At 36.7% G+C, this 23,717-nt stretch overlaps 1 protein-coding gene across 1 annotated transcript in view; it reads right to left on the bottom strand.

The window, feature by feature from the left end:
* Positions 1 to 23,717, bottom strand: part of Lama2 (laminin subunit alpha 2) — a 586,091-nt gene that overhangs the window by 244,451 nt on the left and 317,923 nt on the right. The window contains exons 13-15 of the mRNA XM_050138074.1: positions 16,476 to 16,577; positions 14,915 to 15,126; positions 1,415 to 1,526 (exon numbers count right to left, since the gene is read on the bottom strand). Coding sequence (XP_049994031.1) covers positions 1,415 to 1,526; positions 14,915 to 15,126; positions 16,476 to 16,577 — 426 coding nt within the window. The remainder of the gene's footprint in view (positions 1 to 1,414; positions 1,527 to 14,914; positions 15,127 to 16,475; positions 16,578 to 23,717) is intronic.

Genomic DNA, 23,717 nt, shown 5'->3' with positions numbered 1-23,717 from the left:
ACTAATTCATATCCATGATTATTTTTCTCTTATCTCTATAAATTTTGGAAAAGTACGTATTTCAATGAATTACATTTAGTTTCATTTCCAGACAGGCAAAATTCTACCCAGTTTAAAGAAAAAACATTAGTCATGAACATGACTTTAAGCTGTGTAGCCTCTGGAAGCATGTATTACATTAAAGAGTACAGGAACCAACAAAGTGATGCCTGGGGTGTTTCTACAAATAGCATAAACAGTATTGTGGAGTGGAACATCTCAGAACACTTAAATAACTCCTTCAAGGTACCATCTTAAACATAAGTTCTTATTTATCTATAAGCCATTCTTTCCATCAGGAAATGATGTGCATATGTGTGGTGTGTGCTGTGTGTTGTGTGTGTGTGCACGCACATACACATAACACACACAGCACACACACACACACAAAACACACTCATGAGAGATTTCAAGTAAATCAAATTTCAAACTATCTAAAAGAAAACACATCAATATTCAATATTAATTATTATTTCAAAAATCATTTTAAAATGATATTCTGAGTTATTAAGAAACATTGATCTTTTCAATACAAATATAGAGCAATGAGACAACAGTAAAGTGGCCAAGCCTCAGGTGTTCAAGAGTAGGAAAGAGTTTTCATGCAATTTATTTCTCCCACACACTCTGCCCTTGAAGTTTCAAGGATTGTTTGCTGCGCCCAGGGTGCTTTCTTCAGAAAAAGCTAGAAGGAGAGGTTGACAGGGCTTAAAAATGGAAGAAGAAACAGAAATGAAACAAGTGTCCATTCCCTAATAGAAATAAAAAAGAAATATTGTGAAATGTTATTTTGCCACAATCACCTTAGAGCTGACTAAAAAGGGAAAGAACGCACAAACAGCAGTTGTAGTAGGGAAGCGATTGAAAGGACACTATAGTTTTGAAAATACGTGGGTAACGCTAAAGAAAAGCCATGAATTCTAATTACTCCTTTAATTTAGCATGGATGATGGAGGGGGTCCAAAGCCCTACACTTAACTGAGGAGTTATTGGCAGCTGACAACTGCTAGGGGAGAAAGAACCATTCTTTTCTGGGGTTTGGGCCTCTGGTAAGTTGTCCATGCTGCTGCAGATGACCATGCGCACACACATTTGGGAGGTGCTCATTGGACATAGTATATCAGTAAAATCAATCAAGGAGAAGACATAAAGTAGAAAAGAGCACATTTTGAGGACCCAGTGATCAGGAGAAGGAAAGTAGGGGCAGGTATAATATTTCACTGAAAATATCTATAAAATTTTCAAAGAATAAAAAAAATTGAAGCCAATTTTATATAAATATGTTTATGCTATTATGGATTGAATTTTCAAAATGCCCGTTTCAGAGAAGTTCATCAGCAACATTATCTGAGGGGATTGGTTCCTACAAACTTACTTCACAAGAGTTTCCACTGTACCCAGGCGGACACTGGCAAACTTCCACAGCAGTTGCAACGCTTTTATCAGTAGGATAGGGGACAGCAGATTCAAGATTAACAGAACTCAACCTGGGAAGAGAGAAATTAAATAGTAAGTAAAGACATTTCTCTGAAATGTTTTGAAACTAGATGAATAGTGATATGTGAATATCTATAACATGGTAAACATGAATAAACAGTCCATGCTGAAAAAGAATGCTTCTGTAACTTGAAGCTTCTGTCATTCACGATAGAATCATTATTGGCTACCAATGGCCTCTGCATCCATGGAGTCAACCAATTTGTATACTGAAAATATTTAGACAAAACACTTATATCTGTATTGAGCACCTGTAATCTTTCTTAAATAGCTATTGTGATTATTTTCTCATAATAATGCATTGCATCTATTTGTGTGACACTAGCCTTAAATTAGGTATTATGCATAATCTATCAATTTAATGCTATGATTTTAATTTAAAGTATCTAATATCAGTTTACATGGAGACTTGAACACTTGATCCTCTGTCAGTGGTGGTGTCTTTGAGTTCTTGTGGGGTGTTCTAGACATAGGCCTAAGGTGACAAATGCAGAGACACAGTTTGTCCTGGATGGTTATCATTGGTCCCTAGTTCTGCATCAAGGTCTATCAGCTTCCCAACCAACTGAGATGTGACAAATTATATGGGATGTAATATGTCTTCAAAACCTCATGTGTTGAAATGCTTGGACTCCATTTGATGGTACCATTTTGAAAGGCCATGGAACCTCTGAATATTGGGCAAACTGGCAGAGGGCCATCCAGGTCAGCTTTGGTGGTTCGTCTATGTTTCTGGTAAGGGACTTTCTGCTTCTCATTCGATGTAGATTTCATAAGCCGTGTCCTAATTTTCTACCTCTGTCAACCTCTACCAATACACTTCATGACATGATAAACTGCATTCTCTGAACTGTGTTCCAAAATATGCTTTTTCTCTTTTCAGTTGTCAAAGTCAGGAATGCTGTCACAGTGAGCTGGAATTTCCTCCTTCTGGCTAGCTTTCACAACAATAAACCCTGCTCTTCACGTTGTTTGAGGGAAAGAGCCACCAATAATCCTACCTAGATGCTGACCACATGGGGTACAATAATGTCCTTGGCATGATATGTTGTGATTGGTTTGGGAGTAATCACTAACCAAGTATATTCTGATTAGATTATTTTCAAAAGGTTATGGCTGAGAAATCGTACTCTCTAGGGGTGAACTTACTACTACTGTTTTGCAAAATGGTCATGGTGTCAATTTGTCTTCTGAGTTTTTATATCTATACTTACAGATTAGTGTTTCTCTCAGCTTTCATCAATGGCATTTCATTTTGCAGGGAACATTGGTTAATGCAGAGACTCAAAACTGGTAAAAAGCAGTGAGAATAAGTAACCACAGTGTCCCTAAATAGGGAATCACTCTCTTTCAGACTCAGGGTACATTGTGAAAGAGAGGGCAGAGAGAACGTACAAGCCAATTGTTGGCGAGGAATCTTGTAAATCCTTTTTATTGCTGATATGAACAGAGCAGCAATAAACATCAACATGCAAGTATCTCTGGGGTAGGATGAGGAATTCTTTGGTAACATGGCTGCTAAGGAGTAGTATAGTTGGATCATAAAGTCATTCTCTTTTTAGAGTATTTAAAAATCCCACTATGCCAGCAGACCCTCCCATCAACTATAAATAAAGGATCCTCATTTCCAAACCCTCTTTCTTTTGCTATCATTTGTTTTCTTGATAGTAGCCATTCTAGTGGAGTGAGATGGAACATAAAGCAGTTTCAATGTCTGTTTTCTTGCTGACTAAGAATATTGAACACATTTTACACCTACTATTGGCCATTTGTAGTTCTTCTTTTGAGAACCGTCTATCAGTTCAGTGGCATGCTTATTGGTTGCGAAGTTTATTCTTTTTTGTTGCTTACTTTTTCATTTCTATGTATTAATTTCTATATCAATCTTAAAGCAAGAAAGGAAGGATTAATTTGAGTCTTTTAAATATGTAGATAAAAGGAGTAAAGGCACTGAGTGACACCTGAAACCTTCAAAAGACCAAGCAAGATCTTTAACTGCATATACATACAGCCAACACTATTTTTGGGCACTTTCTTTGAACATCTTGGTAGTAGGTCTTAAACTAAAGGGCCATTTTTATTGTGCTTCCAAACACAGGTCATATAAAAATCACGAGGTGGAGTTTTTGCTCACCAGGTAACCTCACACAAGAAAGATCCAATTTCATGGGCATTTCACAATTTATCTTTTACTATTTAAGATAGTCATAAAATATAATTAATAGCTTGCTGAATTAACACAGGTTGAAAAATACCAGGCTAACTACAATATAAACCAATTATATTTTACTTTATTATAAGGGGCAAACTCACAAAACAAAAATGAGAAGACTAAGCTCAGCTATGTAGCACGGGAACCACAAAGAGAGTGAACTCTGGACTGCCCAGCATTTTTCTCTGGGTACCCAAAATGTCACGCCCTAACTTGGTCCCTCTTCTTAAAGTACATAGGTTGGCAGAAATTCCTCATCACCTTCCCTTTTTTGTCTAAATAAGAGCGTTTCAAACCCAATACAAAACTATGTACTATAGGAACAAATATCAAATATAAAATTACAACCAACACAAATAATATTAAGCAAGAAACACATATTAAATATTTATAAACATTTTCTTTTAAAGAGTCAAAGTCTTGCATCAGAAATGGCTTGGCTAAATCATAATAGGAAGATAACATTACTATCTAATCTTTAACTCCATCAAAGGCATAAGAAGGGAGAGAATATTACTTGAGTAGGTGTGCAGGAGAATTGTCTGTATTCTGTCAATCATGTTGTAAATAAACGCTGATTGGCCAGGCAAGAAATATAGGTGGGAAAACCAGACAGGAAGTAGAAATGATGTAATGAGAACAGGAGAATTCTGGGAAGGAGAAAGTTGATTCTTCCCACTCCTACCCAGACCATAGAAGCAGCAGGATGTGAGCTGCCCCTGTGAAAAAAAGGTACTGAGCCACGTGGCTAACATAAATCAGAAAAATGGGTTTATTAAGATAGGAGAGATAGCCAGTGAGAGGCTAGAGCTAATGGACCTCTATAAGCTTTATAACTTATAGAGATCTCTGTGTGATTTTTCTCTGGTACTAAACAGCTGGGGGTACCAGGTGGGACAGAAACCCCAACAACAAACAAGTTAGGCAGGAAGTGCAATCAAGCATCTTCCAAAGTAAGCAGTATATGACAAAGACAATTGGCTTCCTGAGCAATCGCCCAAAGTCTCATTTGCAATGTTGAAGCAACCAACTTTGACTAAGGCCTAACATAACTGACAGATCATTTTTAGAGGCTTGAAAATTTTTAGAACTGTCTTATCCTGTCTTGGCAAGGTTTGGCAGTATTTTGTGTGTGTCTCTGTGTGTGTGTGTTCTGCTTATTTAGTCTGGACACCATATACTTTGTCAGTGGTCAAGGCATGGGTAGTTTCTTGCCTGAAGGCCTATTGTGGCAAAAAGAAAACAAACTCTGTGTGGAGTGTCCTTGGTGCTCAACATTTTCTCGGGAATATATTGGTGCTATCAGGAACAATTGTGTCTCATGTCACCAAAACTGTAAGTTCTACAGATCCTTGAAGTGGTTGAAGATTGCCTATCTAGCCAAAATACAATCTCTATATAACTAAAGAACCCAATTAATCTGACTATATGTATAACATGAATAATTATTGACCTATAATACTAATACCTGTATAACTTAGAGACTTTCTATTAGAATATTAAATAATCTGTAAATAACTGTGCAGTAAATGAGGGAAATGACCTCAAAATGTAAACAATATATAAGTATCTTGATCAGAGGTAGGAATATATAATGTAATAAAAATATATCCTAAAAATTGTTTCAATATACAAAATGTTTTAAACAGAGGTAGAAACATGCATGTATACAATCTGACAAATTAACTTGGTATAGGTGTACAAATATAAACAGAAATAACAAATATAATTTGAACTTCTATCTATATACAAAAAAACTATACCAAATATAAATTGTTCATAAATAATAGCTCACAAGTATTCACTCTTTTATCCACTATTAGTAGTAGTAGTATGAAGGTCACACTAAATTATTTGTTATCTCAGTGGCAAACTCACAAAACAAACAGAAGTTCAAGCTCAGCTATATAACATGTGTTAGTTGAGAATCCCATACACATGTATAATGCATTTTGATCAAATCCACTCCCATTCCCTTCTCTTCAATTCCTCTTTTATTTTCCCCATTACTTTATTCTTCTTAAAAACCAAAATCAAAACTATCAGAACAATCCTAAGTTCACTTAGTGCTGCCTTTACATGCACGAGTATAGATCCTTCCACCAGAGCACACGTAGTTTCTAAGGGGCTCCATCTCTGAAGAAAACTGACTCTCTCTGTCTCTCTGTTTCTCTGTCTCTATCATCTGTCTATCTGGCTGTATGTCTGAGCTACTCTCACATTTTAGAGGGAGCAGTTTTGTCATTTAGGTTATTCACAATACCATGCAACAGCCACCTTTATCTAGATCAGTAGTTCTCAACCTTTATAATGCTTTGACCTTTCCTCATGTTGGGATGACCCCCAACCATAAGATTATTTTTGTTGCCACTTCATAACCATATTTTTTACTGTTACAAATAGTAATGTAAATATCTGATAAGCAGATGGTCCTAGGTGACCCTTGTGAAAGGGTTGTCCCACCCCCAAAAGGGTCACCACCCAAAGGTTGAAAACAGCTGCTCTAGATCCAAGGCACTTTATCAGCCCTGAACTACACCTGTCCCGGTTGCCCAGTCAAGGTTCCCCTCTTGCTTCATTCTGCTCTCTCATACTTATTTATTTTAAAGAGTTCCTAATGGTAGACTCAGTAATGCATGATTTTAGTGTCTGCTTTCTCTCATTTAGTATGTTTCTAAAGTCTAGCCTCACTGCTGTACCCAGCAATACAATTTTATATTTTTTATGTAATGTTCACTGTATACCAAACTTTGTTTTCTACTCATTTGTTGATGAATATTCGAGTTTCTCTGCCGTTTGAATGCTATGAATATTTATAAGTATGTATTTTTGTACCTGTTTTCCATTTTCCATGGTTATAAACTTTGGAGAGTGTCTAAGTCAGCCAAGTTTTCTTAACACAAAGGGCACACAACTAAAGGTAGTGTTTACTTAGGCTTATACAAACATACATTATTCCTCGATAACATAAACCATACCATGTGCTATACATAGGTAGCAGGACTGTGTCAATTTTTGTGCCACAGACTTTTGATGAGTAAATGGATGGGTGAAGTATGATGGGTAAATAGAGAGACATATTCAGGGTTAATTAAAATACACATAAGTTATTAATTAACGAAAAACAGTTATAGTAGACATGAAATTATCACATCTTGTCACAACAAGTCCAGTAAAATCTACCATCCACATATCAGAGAAATGAAATGCAGTAAGTAAAGATTTAATTGTGTGTTCTCTCTGACATAGAAAACAAAGGGGAAAAGTTATAGGACTTAAAACCATAAGCCAGGAATGTCCTACATATATCATGGCATCCAGCTGCCTAGAATTAATGTACTATCAAATAATAAGCCTATAATTCTGATCATTAAGAATCAAATGGTTTCACTGTTGATAAATTAGTTGATTACCATATAAAAGAGTCACAGCTTACTAACTAGCAGCTTGATTGATAAAGACAGATATGTTTCAGGACTTTCATTATAAAAATTTCATTATCAAATGTAAAACCCCAAAAAGGGACATTGTGGAAGAGTGATCGTCTGAGTACTTCAGGAAACAATTTAAAAATCGAGATACAAAACCAGAAATACTTTCAGTGAACTGCCAAGTCTCCTTTGTCTTTTGAACAGCAGATGTTCTTCTTAATCTGTGTAACCATTTTGAGCTGTGAGAAATTTCAGCACTAAAGCATCTTTCCCTGTAATATTCCACATTAGTATTCACTGAGCAATCCCAATGTTCATTAAGTTCTGCTGTTTGTTAAATGGGATTTTAATGCGTTTAACAGTTTTAAGTGTTACCCATGAAGAAGGCGCTATTTTTCCCCCTTCAATATGGTCATTTGCTTTCCTTGATACCATGCTGCATTCATTTAAATACAAAGTATTGGCAGCAACAAAGTACTGAATGCTGAAATGCATAAACTCTCAAAGGTTTGTCGAAAGGTCAAATGCTTTAACTGAGTCTCCTTCCTGTGACTTGAAAATACAGATAAGGTGATGGATGAAGAGAAGAGACATAACTACAAGAGTTACTATGGAAAATACTAGAGTCACATCAGACACTGTCCTGTTCATTTATTAATGTTTGGTTTCATTTTTTCAACAAAGCTGGCTATGTCATGGTACACTAAAACCACCAAAGCAAAATGATGCATTTTGAAACAACAAAACCCCTGTGCTCTTAAAATTCAGTTAAATAACCCACCTTTTTCTTTACACATTTTTCTTAATCAAAGACTTTCGTTTTATTCAAACTTAAAAAAAATGTTATGTGGGGTTAATCACCACAGAAAGATTTGTATTGCTTGTAAAATATTTTATTCTGTTTTACATTTGTTAAAACCTATGGGAGTGATTCAGCATCCTTTCTTAACTGGGTCTGGCAGTGTAGTTTTTGGATCCCAGCACTTGGAAGGCTGAGAGGCAGGAATAAAGCAAGTTCAAGGCCTGTTGCAGCTGCAGAAGGAATGCAAAACCAGCCAGGACAACGCAACAAGAGTATGATTCAGAATAAAGAATTAGAAGAGAGCAGGAGCTACAGCTCAGTGGTGCAAGGTCAGACTAACAGGGGAGGCCAGGTTCAGTTCCCAGAACAAGTCCCTAGCCTCTGCCGTGTGGATTACTAAAACAGTCTCCTTAGTGGTAACCCATCATTTCTACCTCAGTGCTAATGAGGTGAGAGAATGATTTAGTGATCTGGGTGATATCTGAAGAGTTCCTGGGGAAGAAGAATTCCTTTATTTCAAGCATGTATGTGTGTATTTAGGGCATGTGTTAGTATGTGGTATGTATGTGGTGTGTGTGTATCTTTGTGTGTGTGGTATGAGTGCATGGTGTGTACAGTGTATATATATATATATATGTATGTGTAGGGGATATGTGTGTGTTATATGAAGATGTGCCTGTTTGTGGGGTATGTGTGTGTATTTGGTATGTGGTATGTGTGTATATGTATGTAGAGTGTGTGTGATGTATTGGTATGTAGTGTGTGTATGTGTGATGTATGTGCATGTAGTATGTGTGTGGTGTATATGTGTATATATGTGTGGGGAGTATATGTGTGTTACATGTGAGTGTGTATATTTGTGGGCTATGTGTATGTATGGGGTAAGTAAAATGTATGTCTGAGGGATGTATGTGTATGTCGTCTGTGTGTGCTATATGCACACACGTGAACGTGTGAGGCTTGGGGTTAATGCTAGGTATCTTTCAATTCAATTTTTCCCCACCTCATTTCAATTCAATTTAAATTCATTTTTCCCCACCTTATTTTTTAAAGCATGATTTCTCAATCACTAAATCTGGAGTTCATCAATTTTGCTAGGCTTGTTGTCCAGTATGCTAAGGTTCTCACCTGTCTCTGCTTCCTGGGAGCTGAGGTTAAAAGTGAGAGTTGCCCTTTCTGGCATTTTGATTGGGAGCTGGATACCTAAACTCTAGTACTCATGTTTTTTTGTCAAGCAGTGCGCTTACTAAGTAAGCTACCTCCTCAGTCCTTCTCCAAACATTTTGATCCATGTCAAGTAGGGAAAATAAATGTGAGGATATGATGTCACTACAGGCATTTCTAAAACATAAAATGCCAGTACAAGATTAAACCTCAATTTCCTTGGTCATCCACATGCATGAAGTATTTACTCTTACTGGATTATCCTTTATATGATTATAAATACATGCAACTTGCTTTCATTCCGGATTATGCTTTCAGTGTCGCACATTGCATTCCAACATATACCAGTAAATCACATGTTCTATAGTCATTTTTCCCTAACCTAGTCTTCAGTCTGGAAATTCAGATATTGTTTCAGCCAGATTATATGGCAGAGAACTGAGATTTAGACAATATACATGCAAGACACTCAGTATGTGTTTGCAGACTGAATGAGTCCAATATAGATGAACCTGAAGGAATGCTTCAAGACTATAGGAAGAAATGCCTGTGGGCTTAAATCCTGACTCCATCTCTCACCAAGAGAAAGCAAAATTAAGTTATTTAAGTCCTTTTAAGTACTAGCATCTTTGTTATCATATTTTTTAAAAATACGATCACCTGGGTGGCTTATTTGAAATATAGATAGGAAGTCTGTATTCTTCAACTTCATGTCTTTTATTAGCATCGATGGTTTTGTTTGTGTGATTTTTTCTAGATAATTAATAGTATAAATTCTTTCAAACTCTATTAAATATAAAACTCCTAAATTCATGAGAAAATTCACATAAAAATAGCTTAACCCTTTTTTTATTGATTTTTATTGAGCTCTACATTTTTCTCTGCTCCCCTCCTTACCTTTCCCCTCCCCTTCAGCCCTACCTCAAGACCCCCAAGATTAGGAGGTCTTGTATTTTTTATACTTCTCATGTAGATTAGATCTATGTATGTCTCTCTTAGTGTCCTCATTGCTGTCTAAATTCTCTGGGATTTTGATTTGTAGGTTGGTTTTCATTGCTTTATGTTTAAAAACCACTTATGAATGAGTACATGTGATAATTGTCTTTCTAGGTCTGGGTTACCTCACTCAAGATGATGTTTTCTAGCTCCATCCATTTTCCTGCAAAATTCAAGATGTTGTTATTTTTTACTGCTGTGTAGTACTCTGTTGTATAAATGTACCACATTTTCCTTATCCATTCTTTGGTCGAGGGGCATTTAGGTTGTTTCCAGGTTCTGACTATGACAAACAATGCTGCTATGAACATAGTTAGTTGAGCACATGTCCTTGTGGTATGATTGAGCATCCTTTGGATATATACCCAAAAGTGGTATTACTGGGTCTTGAGGAAGATTGTTTCCTGATTTTCTGAGAAATCGCCACACTGACATCCAAAGGGGCTGTACCAGCTTGCATTCCCACCAGCAATGCAGAAGTGTTCCCTTTACCCCACAACTTCTCCAGTATAAGTTGTCATAAGTGTTTTTGATCTTGGCCATTCTTACAGGTATAAGATGGAATCTCAGAGTTGTTTTGATTTGCATTTCTCTGATGGCTAAGGATGTTGGACATTTCCTTAAGTGTCTTTCAGGCAAAATCGCGGAGTAACTCTAACCAAACAAGTGGAAGACAAAAACTTTAAATCTTTGAAGAAAGAATTCGAAGAAGACACCAGAAAGTGGAAAAATCTCCCATGCTCTTGGGTAGGCAGAGTTAACATAGTAAAAATGACAATATTACCAAAAGCAATCTACAGGTTCAATGCAATGCCCAGCAAAATTCTTCACAGACCTTAAAGGATTGGTACTCAACTTCATATGGAAAAGCAAAAAAACCCAGGATAGCTAAAACAATCCTGTCCAATAAAAGGACTTCTGGAGGCATCATAATCCCTGACTTCAAACTCTACTACTGAGCTGCAGTACTAAAAACAGGTTGGTATGGCATAAGAACAGACAGGAAGACCAATGGAACTGAATCGAAGACCCGGGTATTAATCCACACACCTTCAAACACCTGATTTTTGACAAAGAAGAAAAACATATCAAATGGAAAAAAGAAAGCATCTTTAACAAATGGTGCTGAACTGGATATCAACATGTAGAAGAATGAAAATATACACATATCTATCACTATGCACAAAACTCAAGTCCAAGTGGATCAAAGACTCAACATATAGCAAGCCACACTGAACCTTATAAAAGAGAAAGTGGGAAGTACACTTGAACTCATTGGTACAGGAGACCACTTCCTAAATATAACCCCAGCAACACAGACACTGAGAGAAAAATGAGATCTCCTGAAATTGAAAAGCTTCTGTAAAGCAAAGGACATGGTCAGCAATACAAAACAACAGCCTACAGAATGGGAAAAGATCTTTACTAACCCCACATCAGACAGAGGTCTGATCCTCAAAATATACAAAGAACTCAAGAAATTGGTCATCAGAATAACAAATAATCCAATTCAAATATGGAGTACAGACCTAAACAGAGAAGTCTCAACAGAAAAATCTAAACAATAGTATAATGAAATTAATAGGCATTTAAAAATGTTTTTGAAAATTCTGTATTTGTTTGCATATAATGAATGCATATGAAGTCTATCTTGATAAAGTCGCAATAGCCTTGATTCTGTCCTAGCAACAACTCTACACTCTGGTAGCTGACCCAGGTCTGTAAGAGGATTTCTAAATGTCTACCTTTTTTTTTTTCAGTAACTAGAAGATCAAAATAGACAGAGTGCTGACCCCCATGTGAAGTCAGAATTCCAGGTTGTTTATCTTCTGGTTGCTGAATAAACTCTAGGAAGTCTCACACTGGCAGTTTAATGTTCCTTTTCCAGAAAGATGGTCATTACTTTGGTTCACATTACATTGACAAACCACTTCATCTACTCTCAGGAGTCAAGGAAATTTGATAAACCCAAAGAAGTAGAATTCGGCGAACTCTAACAACATCTATCATAGAACCAAAAAGAAGACAATTGGTGAAGAGTTCTGTGTCTTATAGGTACCTAGGAAATATTTTTGCATAAGTTAATGGTCAAGGATATTACTAAAGCCAAGATTCAAAGAATTTATTATATACATATATAATATGGAAGTAGCCTGATTTGTCTTACATTTTTCTTTACTCATGGGGCGTGTGGATGTACATATGAATATATGTGTGAATGAGTACACATGTGTAATCAAAAGCCGATATTAGATGTCTTCCTGGGCATATATACACTTCATATACTGAGTCAAGGTCTCTCAATTAAACCTCCATGCCATCAATTTTGCTAATCTCGCTTGTTTTAAGGACCATTCCAGCTCTGCCTCTTAAGGAAACTCACCCAGTCCACCTGGCATTTATGTGGATGTTAGGTATCCAAACCGTGGTCCTGATAGCTTTTGTGCCACGCCCTTTACCTACTGTTCCATGCCCTTATGTTAGCTTCTTTAAAAAAGTGATGCATAGTTACATTTTTCTTCTCATTATACTAAATACAATCATAATTAGGATATCAATTGGCTATACTTAGTGAGTCTTTTGAAATTCCGGTTAAGCATGGCAGAAAGCATTCTCCCAGTTGTGGAAATAGCAGAGTATAACATACTCTAGATGTCTCCAAGCCTAAATGATGTTTAGAGACAGTATAACCACATGGAATGAGAAGACAAGTCAGATGTAAATACTTCATATTTGTGAGGTGATTTTCTGTTAGAAAAAAAGGTTTCAGCAATTCTCTAATTCCATTCCCAAAGTGACCTTTTGAAGTTGGCGAGGCAATTGTCTTCCTTATTTCAGAAATGAAGTGACTGAGGTACAAAGAGGTCAAAGCCATATTCATGTTTACAACTATTAAATAGCTGTGTTGGAAACGGAAGTCAAAATCCTTGACCTACAGCTCAGTTTTCTATCCAATTCCACCTAACCTTGCAACCGGGCAAACCTAAGCCCATTTTGCTGAGATAACTACCCTTCAGTGAGTCTAAATATGAAGTGTTATTGCAAGGCTCCAATTTCCTTGTGCTTGCACACAGGCAGTCTACCAACTCAGGAGCCTACTGTGCAAGAGAAGTCAAAATCAATTCAAGCAATGTTTTACAAATAAGACTCAATTTACTGGTTGATCAGAGATAAACAAAATATCTCAAGCTAGCTGATTCAGGATTCATGGTGACTTTTGGCTCTCCTAGAATAGGTTGGAGCTTATATCTGACATTGGCCCCACTTCTTGGTCCACAATGTTTCATTAATAAGGTTGGCAAAGAGCAGACACCCTCTTGGAGAGCTTCTAAGTCAGCTCACATAGTCACACTTCATGACCACGTTCATAAGTTCAGAGAAAACGCCAGACAGATTTAAATGAAACCAATGACTTTAAGATGGGTAGACTTTGAAACTGGCTGGCATAAATCAGGATGGTGTCTTCGAACTAACTAGAAATAAGCCCTCCAGCTACTTTTCGTCAATTTGGTTGTCATTCACTTTCAAAGCTGGAGGACTCATTTCTTTATACTGTTTAAACATCATGACAATCTCTATTTACTAAACGGGAGACAAAAAAACATAATTAATTCCTAAGTGCTGCATCTCGCCTTTATAGCACTTTAACCCAGCTTCTAGCAGAATTGCCTATGCAAAAGAGGCATATTGTTTGGCAACGGTTTTGTTTATGAACCTGCAGCTCCCTCCTTTGGGAAATGGTAATGATGATTGTACTTTGCTGAAATATTACAAGCGAAAGACAAACTCGGCAGCACAAGCAAATAACAGGGTTACAATCTACAACTGAAGAATCCGGAGCAGGATATATTGCTCTGAATAAAGTCATACCAGTTGTCACTGTGGCATCAAACCTGATCTTCTAACTTAATCTCCTTGAGAATCAATGTGCAATAATATCTTGTGCTACCATCTGGATTTTTAAAAAAAGGAGGAAAAGCATATTCCAATATATCTGAAATAATAATTTTATCAGACAAAATGTCATTGTTTCTAAAATAATACACTTAGGAGCTTCTCATTAGACTTCTGTGATCAAATTTGGCTCAAGTCAGGGTTTTCTCTTTATCCATAATATATAGAGAAAAAGAAGGAACTAGCCTTTGAATGTATCCACATTAAAGCAGTTTATCATTTTAACTACAGCTTTGGTTAAAATTGGATGAGAAAAATACTATTATGGGCATATTATACTTAAACATCAAGATGCCGCAAACACCAATCACTTGCCAAGATCAACAGAGCTTATTTGACCTCCAAAATCTCCCACTCTTTCCTTTAAACCATGTGTTTATAATAGTGTCACAGTGTTGTATAAGGGGGTGTCTAATTATGTAAATGAATAAGCCTGTATTTCTTAATATAATCTAGATAGCAGTTAATTGATGAACAGAAGAAAATATTTTATAAACCAGTTTTTAAATATGAGTAGCTTGTAATCTTCTATCTTCAGTATTTCACTATCTGAACTGCCATAAATGACACTGTCTTTTTGTTTCTCAATAGAAAGTCATTATCACATGCTCTATCAAAACTACAGGGGATTCAGCAGTGTTAAAAGTCCAATATTTAAATTTTAAAGGTTTCATGTGATTACCTTCCAGAAACAAAAACCTATGCTTATCTTTAACTTAAAGGCACAAAACTAGACCGTTTCAAATGTACTTTTCTGGCACACTTTTGTTTGCCCCAGATACACATGTGAACACTGCGAGATGGAATTCTAGATCTTACCTGAAGATGGCATCCATCCCTAAATTGTATGTGATTTGCATGAGGATGCTCTCCAAATTTGCAAGCACAGTCATAAAATCTTTTCTACTGACTGGTAAGTTTGTTCCATGTATGGTAAAGGAGTCTTCTTTGAGTTGTAACTCCTCGGTGTGTTCTTCGGTTGGATCTAAATACACCTCCTTAAAGGCTGTGCTGATTCTCAAGTTATTTCCCTAAAGCAGGGGTGCGGGGAGGGGGAAAAGAAAGGATGTATAGGTAAAATTGCATGAAAGATACAAAATTTCTAAAGGTTATCTGAATTTGGATTCTCTACTCCAGTTCATTTTCAGGAGGGTTTTAACTTAAGGTTGTCTTCCCCATGATTTAGGATTTTTCTGGTGTACATGAATCAAAGACAAAGAAATGTAAAGAACAACCTTCATCTCATATACTACAAAGTCTACCACTGTGAGTTTTGCATGAACTTGCCTTCTCCATTAATTAAAATAATAGGTATCACATATATATGCTGTTGCAAACAATTTGATTTCATCCAAGCATGAAAATATCATGTGTTTATGGCAGAGATAAGAACTGCAGTGTATCAGGCAAGGACATTTCATTAATATATAAGCTAAACTATTTCTGACTTCCATATAAGGAAAGATCTGCACACTGATGTTCAAAATAGGAAAAGACCGTCATAAGAATCATTGCAGTTTACTTAGGACATTCAAGTCATCCTTCTTATTTAATGTTCTAATGGTACATCATCTTTCAACCTTCATGCTTAAGAGAGCTCCTTTTATCTTCAAGGAATCCCAAGATACACATGCAGTTTTATGTTTATGTGAAGTCTAAACCACTTCATTTGATTCTGGAGGAAATTCATTCTGCATGAGTAATCTTGTCATTCTGCCACTGACCCCTAAGCAAGGAAGTCTTGGGGCAGTAACAGAGCCTACAGCTCAATCAGCATCTTCTGTTTGGAACCACTAACACATATACAGGTGTGCACCTAGGGGTATGTATGGAAATACTTGGGGAGTATCCGTCATGGCAGTACGAGAAAGTAAGACAGGGCTCTAAGAATATTACTGCACCCATCATTTGGAATCATACATAGCCTTCCAGTTCCCAGAGGCAGTTTCTCTTGTATATTTTCTTCCTATAGTAAGATCTTCACGTCAAGAGTTACCAACAGCTCAACAAATTACTTGGCCCCTTTCCCTTTGAATATGTAAACAAAACAGAAAACCAAAAATCTATAATATAATGAATTACATAAATCAGTATTGACCTAAACACATGGATCCTGTAACCTTATAAGTGCAGAAATATGGTCGTATTTTAAATTTAAGTTTCAAAATGTGTCTAAGTGGTTTACTTTGTCATCAGAACCCATTCTGGATTTTCTTGGCATGTATCAAATTGAAACGTGGGCATGGCATAAAACTGCTGAGATGTATTGTCTTTCATAGTATGTAAATCAGCATCTGTCAATCAATTAAAAGCAGTGTGAGTGGCCTCAGGTGACATGGTGATATCATGTGGTTGCACAGTGACATGTTTATTATCTCACCTCTAAGATAGTCATCAGCTGAACAATTTTTTCTGCATCCTCTTCCGCTTCTTCGAGGTCATATGAGATGGTAAATGTCAATTGTCCTCCTACAGCTGGTAGCTGGAAGAGAAGAGACACATAATCATTTCAGCATAGAGGGTGGTTTATCGAATCGTCTTTTATGTACTATTTTAAAACCATTTTATTGTTCTAGAGGGCAATATTTGGAAGAAGCAGCAATCGCCAGAGCGCAGACTAGAGACAACAGACATTTCTGTAGGAGTAACCTTTATATGAACCTTGGCCCATCAAGAGCTACCTTGAGATAAATATAAATTCATGGGTTATTTTCCCAGTAATGTAGGCTTGATAGAATAGGATACGTTCTATGAAATCAAACACAGATTTCCCTGTCATCTTCTCAGTCCATAGCTGATCCCAAACAGAAGGATCAGTGCCAAACTAGACAGTTTCTATCCATCTCTGCAGTTACTGTCATTCTGTAGCTCTGACTACAACCAACAAAGACATCCTTCCATTTGAAAGGCACTTTGCATAGACCATGAGCTAAGCTGAGAAACATTATTAGTCAAAACAAAAATAAAGGTTAGCTGCAAAATTTACATGTAAATTCAATCAGGACTACCTGAGAAGGTCTACTTTTGCCTATGTAATCAAGTAAGCTTGTATGGATAAATGTTATTACTCCTTCCTCATTAAGCAAACTTCATTTCTTCTAACGTATGCTTGATGCTTGCATTTTTCTGACATTGACGTTAACCTTGTAAAATATATTTTTCCTCTAGAACACAAGATCGTTTTATAGGACAGGTATCAAAAATAGATCTGGGAGTGACATATTCAATGTAAATGTGGCAGGCCCTTAAATATTCTATCCTGGCACTGTAAACAAAGGCATCACTAGAACAAGGCTGATGATTTGTATTCTGCTGTTCACTTTGTACTGACAAGCGAAGCCCCAGCTTCCCTGACCTGGGCTCTCTGTGTGTCTTTTCCTGGCAGACCTTGACCAGAAGGTACTTCCCAGGAAGGCAAAGGATGGAGGAGGAAGAGCCTGGATCCCTTCGAGTTGTCCCACAGGGGCTACGCAGAGCTTGCTATGGCTCATTAAACAGGATTTTACATTGCAGCTCAGCATTGGCTTAGAAGAGCTCATTACATGATGCTCTGGAGGGACTGAAATTTAGAAAACATTTATGCCCCTGTTCTTCTGAGTAATGTGCTACTCTAATGTCTTTTCATATATAAAATAATACTTATCTGCCTGGACAATAGCATTTGGCATTATTATAAGTAATGGGGGACGAATCTATACACCATGGTTTTGGCTCCCAACATTTCACGTAGCCTGCTTGTTCAAATTAGCAAGACATCAGTAAGAGGCTAAAAAGGCTGCAACTGATATTTATTAATATCTCAAAGAAAACAGAATTATTTAGTGTTTTCTATTAATAAATATATACAGAAGGTAGCCATTTGAGATCCCAATTTGGAACATAGGTATAGTGTGAGCTAATGGGAATTAGGACTTTAGCACGGGAATGTGGGGATGATACACTGAACCCAGAGTTGCATACTAAATATTCAATATACCCAAATTTTATGTCCTTGCCTGAACCTTTCTAGGAGTGAAGCTTGATCATTTTTTTCAAGTTCCATTACTGAATCAAGGCAAATGCTGCATTTTAATACAGTAACCTAGTACAATATTGTTTTTACATTATTACACATTTTTTTACATTAGAATGGTCATGCTAGAAATTTCCTGATAGAATCCTTGTAGTTTTCTGTTAGCGCAAATACTTGCCTGGTTAACATTTCAACAGCCAAAAGACCAAGGAAAACCATTTTTAATCATTTTTAAGTGTAGTAAAAAATCTTTTAAAAAATCATGAGTACTAGAACTGAAGGATTCTAGAAAGGTGACAGTTGTCCCTTTCTGGAATCCCCAGACCCAACCATTAGCTTTCACTGAATAGTTCAAGAAGACATAATATTTGTGGAAAAATATGTGCTATATGTAATTAATTTTTCATAATTTGAGCTTTCTAAAACCCATTTATAAATTTCATCTTTGGGACTTTAAGTTAATTTAGGGGAAAACATTCATTTTCATCATTTTATTAAGCCTTGCATAAGTCAATAGAACATCTAATTTACTCCCATGATTTATTAACTCCCTTGAAATCATTATATTGGCTAGAGAAAAAAGGGGCTTTCCACAGGGAGGAGTAAGACACCTTCAGTTCACTTGGATATGAATATTGTAATTACTTGGTGCATTATACTGTCCCTATAAGATGTGAATGTTGTATGCCTTTTTTTTCTAGGAAAAAAAGTAAATTTCTTGAGACTCGGTCATTCTGTGAGATTTCCTATTGACTTAGCTTTTTACTTTTTTTCTTGGTTATTTATTCAGAAAAATTTTCTATGGGGAGATTCAGCGACCAAGTGGAGAAGGAATTTCCTATTGGAGGACAAAACACCGTTCTATTCCAGGATGTAGTTCAGGATTAAATCCTATATGCTCCAGGCCTCATTTTCACACCTCTAAGAAAACAATAGCTCTTTCCCATGAGCATTTGCTTTAATTCTACCTTGGTTGGAAAGAAACAGCTTGTTTGTAAGTAACACTGTTGCTTCATGCAATATGGGACTCTTGTCTAGCATAATAACATGGTTAAATGGAGCAGGAAAACTTTCCACTCATGAGAAGAAAATCGCTGGATGTAATTGGCTTTACCAACAAAGTATTGGGTATGGGGCTGTGCTTATGTGTGTTCTACTAAGTTTAAAGGAATGTGAATTGAGGAAGTGTGGGGTGCGGCACCCTACTGAGGACATTGCACACCCGGAGAGCAAATTCTTCTCTGGGAATAAGCAGGGAATATTTGGCTTTCTGATGACAGATGATCATCACTGTTATCCCAGTAAATGGAGTGTAAAACCTAATATTTGCTTCTGCTTACCAGAGCAAATATTTCAAGAAGAATATACTAAAAATGAAATGAGTAAAAAGGTTTTGTAATAATGAGCTGGATAAATTAAACATAGCTGTAAGTTTCCATTTAGTACCACAGACAGTATAAGGGTTTCATCTTTCTACATTCTCAAGACTTAGAGACTAAAATTCTGAAAAGCTATTCCTTCCTTCTAGACAAGTATTTACAATGTATGTATTCAGTATGTTCATGGAGTTTCAAGGTCCCAATGTGGTCTTTCACACATTTATGATACTGAAGTAGACACAATGTTTTTCAGAGATTGTACTGTATTAGAACAAAATCAGGCAGTATTAAGTTATAGAAGATGTAGAAAACTTATTATCATGTGCCCTTTTAGCATATAGGGAATTGACTAAAAACTGAGGTTGCCAAAAAGAGATGATACAGTCGAGAAATATTGGTTTAGGAGGCAAGAGACCTCATAGTATAGAGTTTCTGTAAGAAGCAGGCTGGATGCTTTGTAGCATTCATGCCACGGCTGTGTCAAAGGGCATTTCCAGGCATCACTATACCCCACAGAGCTTTAAGCTAGGTAAGAGTGATGATTAGCTTCCTCTTCTGGTTGCCTACATAGCATCTTTCTAAAACTATGACAGCTAGCCAGTGGGCATGGTCCAAGTCAGTACCAACTTGATTTCTTCATGGTTTATGATTCAAGCTATTGTATCTTTAGCAAAAGAGTCTTACCATCGAGTTCAGGGGGATAACTAAGAGAAATGGTAATATCCTGTAGTGATTAGGGGTATGTAGGACCCCACTGGCCATCAACTCAAAAAGATGTCCCCATCCTGGAGGTTTTATTTCCAACCTACAATGTCTGGTAGGACAATGTTATCCTGTCATATAGTAACTCCATTTAAATTCTTTTATGTATGTGCACGTATTTTTTTAGGACATGTGTATAGTTCTAAAAGGCCTCACAAAGCTAGAAATAGATCTACCACATGGTCCATCTATACTACTTTTGGGCATCTACCCAAAGCACTTATGTCCTACTATAGAGATGTTGGCTTCTACATGTTCATTGCTGCTCTGCACAATATCTCCCAAATAGATATTTAACACTCTGTTAACATTATTCTGCTCTTATGAAAAATAAAATTTTAAAACTGGTAGGTGGATGCATGAAACTGGAAATGATCATTCTGATTGAAGTAACCCAAACATAAGAAAACAAATATCATCTCTTTTCTCCCTCATGTGGCTGTTAGCTTCAAGCCTTCAGATGAGTGTTATTCATTTGGAATACCCATGACAGTTATAAAAATAGGAAGAGACTGTGGGGAGTAAAGTGGGCTTTCAAGGGAGGGGAGATAGAATGGAGTGATATAAAGGGGGGATTAATGCAACAGGAAGAGCTAATGAGATGTGGTGGAGGAGGAGGAGCAGGTATGGATAACTGACATTAAAGACCCTTTAAAGTGTAAAAAAATTCATAAAACATACACATACATTAAAAAAGTGCTGAGTTGGGTGTGGTGGTACACACCTTTAATCCCAACACTTGAGCGACAGAGGCAGGTTCATCTCTGTCAGTTCAAGGCCAGCCTAGCCTACAAACTGAGTTCCAGGACAGGCTCCAAAGCTACAGTGAAACCCTGTCTTGAAATACAAAACAAAACAGGAAAAAAGAAATGCTGAATATTCTTAAGCATTTTCCTGGCTATTTTCATTTTGTCTTTTGAGAGCTTTGTATTTAGTTCTTTGCTCCCTTTTTTAATTGAGATGCCTTTTTTCATTATCTTGGTGTTTTTAGTTCTGTGTATATTATAAATACTAACCATCTTTAAGGTGCCTGACTAATCACTTTCTGATTGTATTTAAGACCTGTTTAATAAGGTGGGTCCATACCTGGATCCATTCTCTGGGCTAAGAACATGAGACTGGATAGGTCATGGGCCATATGGTAGAATCCACTAAAATTATAGACATAGGATTAAAGCAAGTCCTAGTGACCTCTATCTATAATGATAGGTTAGTGCAACTCCCAAACCTCATCAGAGAAGCTTCTCTCCATTCCCAGTAGATGGTAGCTAACACTGAGACCCACAGCTCTTCAAAACATAGAGAAAGAAACTATAGAATGTTCAACCCCAAATGGGGCATCTATATCATATTCCTTTCCCCAAAGTGCAGGGATAATTGTTGAAGATGAGGCATAAACATTATGAAAACCAGAAGTAGTGAATGACTTCAAGGAAACAGCATTCTCTGACAGAACAGGGCAATTGCTCATACAAATTCACAGCAGTTATGGCAGCATGTACAAGGCCTGTGTAAGCTGAAGCCAGATAAACATCTTAGCATAAAGGTGGTGATGTGAAAACCAGGCCCTATCTATAGTTCAGGAGCTTTTTAACAGTTAGCTGCAGGAAGAAGCACAACTAGTTTTCTCTAAGATGCCATTGATTGGTCGGCTATGCACTGCATTCTAGGATAGCTCCCAATACTACGAGTATTTGGCCAACGTAAATCGAACTTACGGTTCCATTCACCACTCAAGGAGGGTATAAAATTGTGGCTAGGACCGAGGGTATACTCTGAAGTGCTGGGAATATGAATATGATCAAAATACATCTTTAATATTTTTAAGAATTAATAAGATATTATTTTAAAGAAGAAGCTTGGAGGCTGTTTTCTTCTACAGAAGTGGATTCCTTTCTCCTTGTTTCCTACCTGCCTACTTTACCTCCCTATTTCTTTTCCTCAATCTTTGACCCATTACTTTCTTATTCTAATTCTTCCTAACTAATATAGAGTTTCAATGGTAACTTCCTTTTACAGTAGCTCTATTCATTTCTTTAATTAGAAATGGAGGAGGCAAAAGTAATTTGGGGATGTCTCTTTAGCCATTACAACTACAGTCAGTCCAACCAGATAATTTTGTTATTTCTCAACATCCTAAGCTTTGAGAGTACAAAGTAGGAGTGCACATGCTGCCTGTGACCAGACCAAGAACAGATATCCAGGGTTGATGACCAGTGACAGTTCCTCAGTGCGACCAACAGTGGGGGGACCATCGGATCCATGCTTTGCACAGGTTAACCACACTAAATTTATTCTGCTTGAAATTTGCCGATTTCACCAAACTTTCATGAATTATATTTTATTCAGTGCTTCAGAGTGATAACTATAAGAGACACACAACTTAATGTTTTGATTGGATAGGAGGAGAAAATAATTGTGAGAGACATACAAAGAAGAACAGAGAGGACAGTGTGAGTGTCTACACGCATAAAGGTGAATTCATGGTCTCGTGTACACACTCTTCATATGTTTTCTTTTCTATGCCATGAACCAAGACAAAACAATATGGTCCATATACTCATCTATAATGCAACTCAATGGGGCTATAAAATTGTTTTCCAGATCTCAAGACTTTTGGTCGCATGTGAAAACCACACTCTTGTTGGTTCTCCTATAAGAAGAAACCCCGTGGATCCATTTTAGTGTACAGCAAACAGGTTAGTTTTTCTTTTCCTTATGTATAGACCCAATTGAGGCCTCTGAAAATAATAATGACCCACCAAACATATTACTTGTACACTGCATAGTAGATGAACAATAGATTGAAAGAAAAAAAAAGCATCCTGTACAGTAAAGTTAATACTTGCTCTTCCAGTCAAGTTCCCTGATTTAGAGAACTATTGCTATTTTGTGACACACACTGATACTGAACAAGTAGAATCTCAACAAATGTAAGCACAGCAGCCAAATTCACAAAGCTGTTCTGTGGCTCAGACTCAAAACAAGGTCTTTGCAACAGCTGTTCACTTTCCATCTACTTAAGTTTGGATGAAACATTCCACTGACAATGTTGCTATAAGCTAGATTAATTTATATGCAAAAATCCTGTACAAAATACGTGTAACACATAATTAAACATCTATCTAATCAAATAAACTACAAAATATAGTTTTATATATACATATTTAGTTTTTTTTCTGTCTAGGGCTTAAATTGTTTTCAAGAACTTTGCCAAGAATATTGTAACTGTGTGCTCTTGACACACACAACATTGACTCTGGTTCAAACAACAAGGCTCATTTTAATTCAAGTTCCATTAAGTTAAAATAAATAGGCTTACTGTAACATAAATTACAAATGAGTAATAACAAGATACACAATCCTTTAAAAATGTTATGGAAACTCTGGAGAAAGAGAAGAGAAGAGAAGAGAAGAGAGAGAGAGAGAGAGAGAGAGAGAGAGAGAGAGAGAGAGAGAGAGAGAGAAG

Source organism: Alexandromys fortis, unplaced genomic scaffold, assembly GCF_014885135.2.
Source record: "Alexandromys fortis isolate MF-2015 unplaced genomic scaffold, M_Fortis_MF-2015_v1.1 scaffold_14, whole genome shotgun sequence".
Lineage (NCBI taxonomy): Eukaryota > Metazoa > Chordata > Mammalia > Rodentia > Cricetidae > Alexandromys > Alexandromys fortis.
Note: the sequence above shows the minus strand (reverse complement) of the source record. Positions and strands in the feature narration are given on the sequence as shown.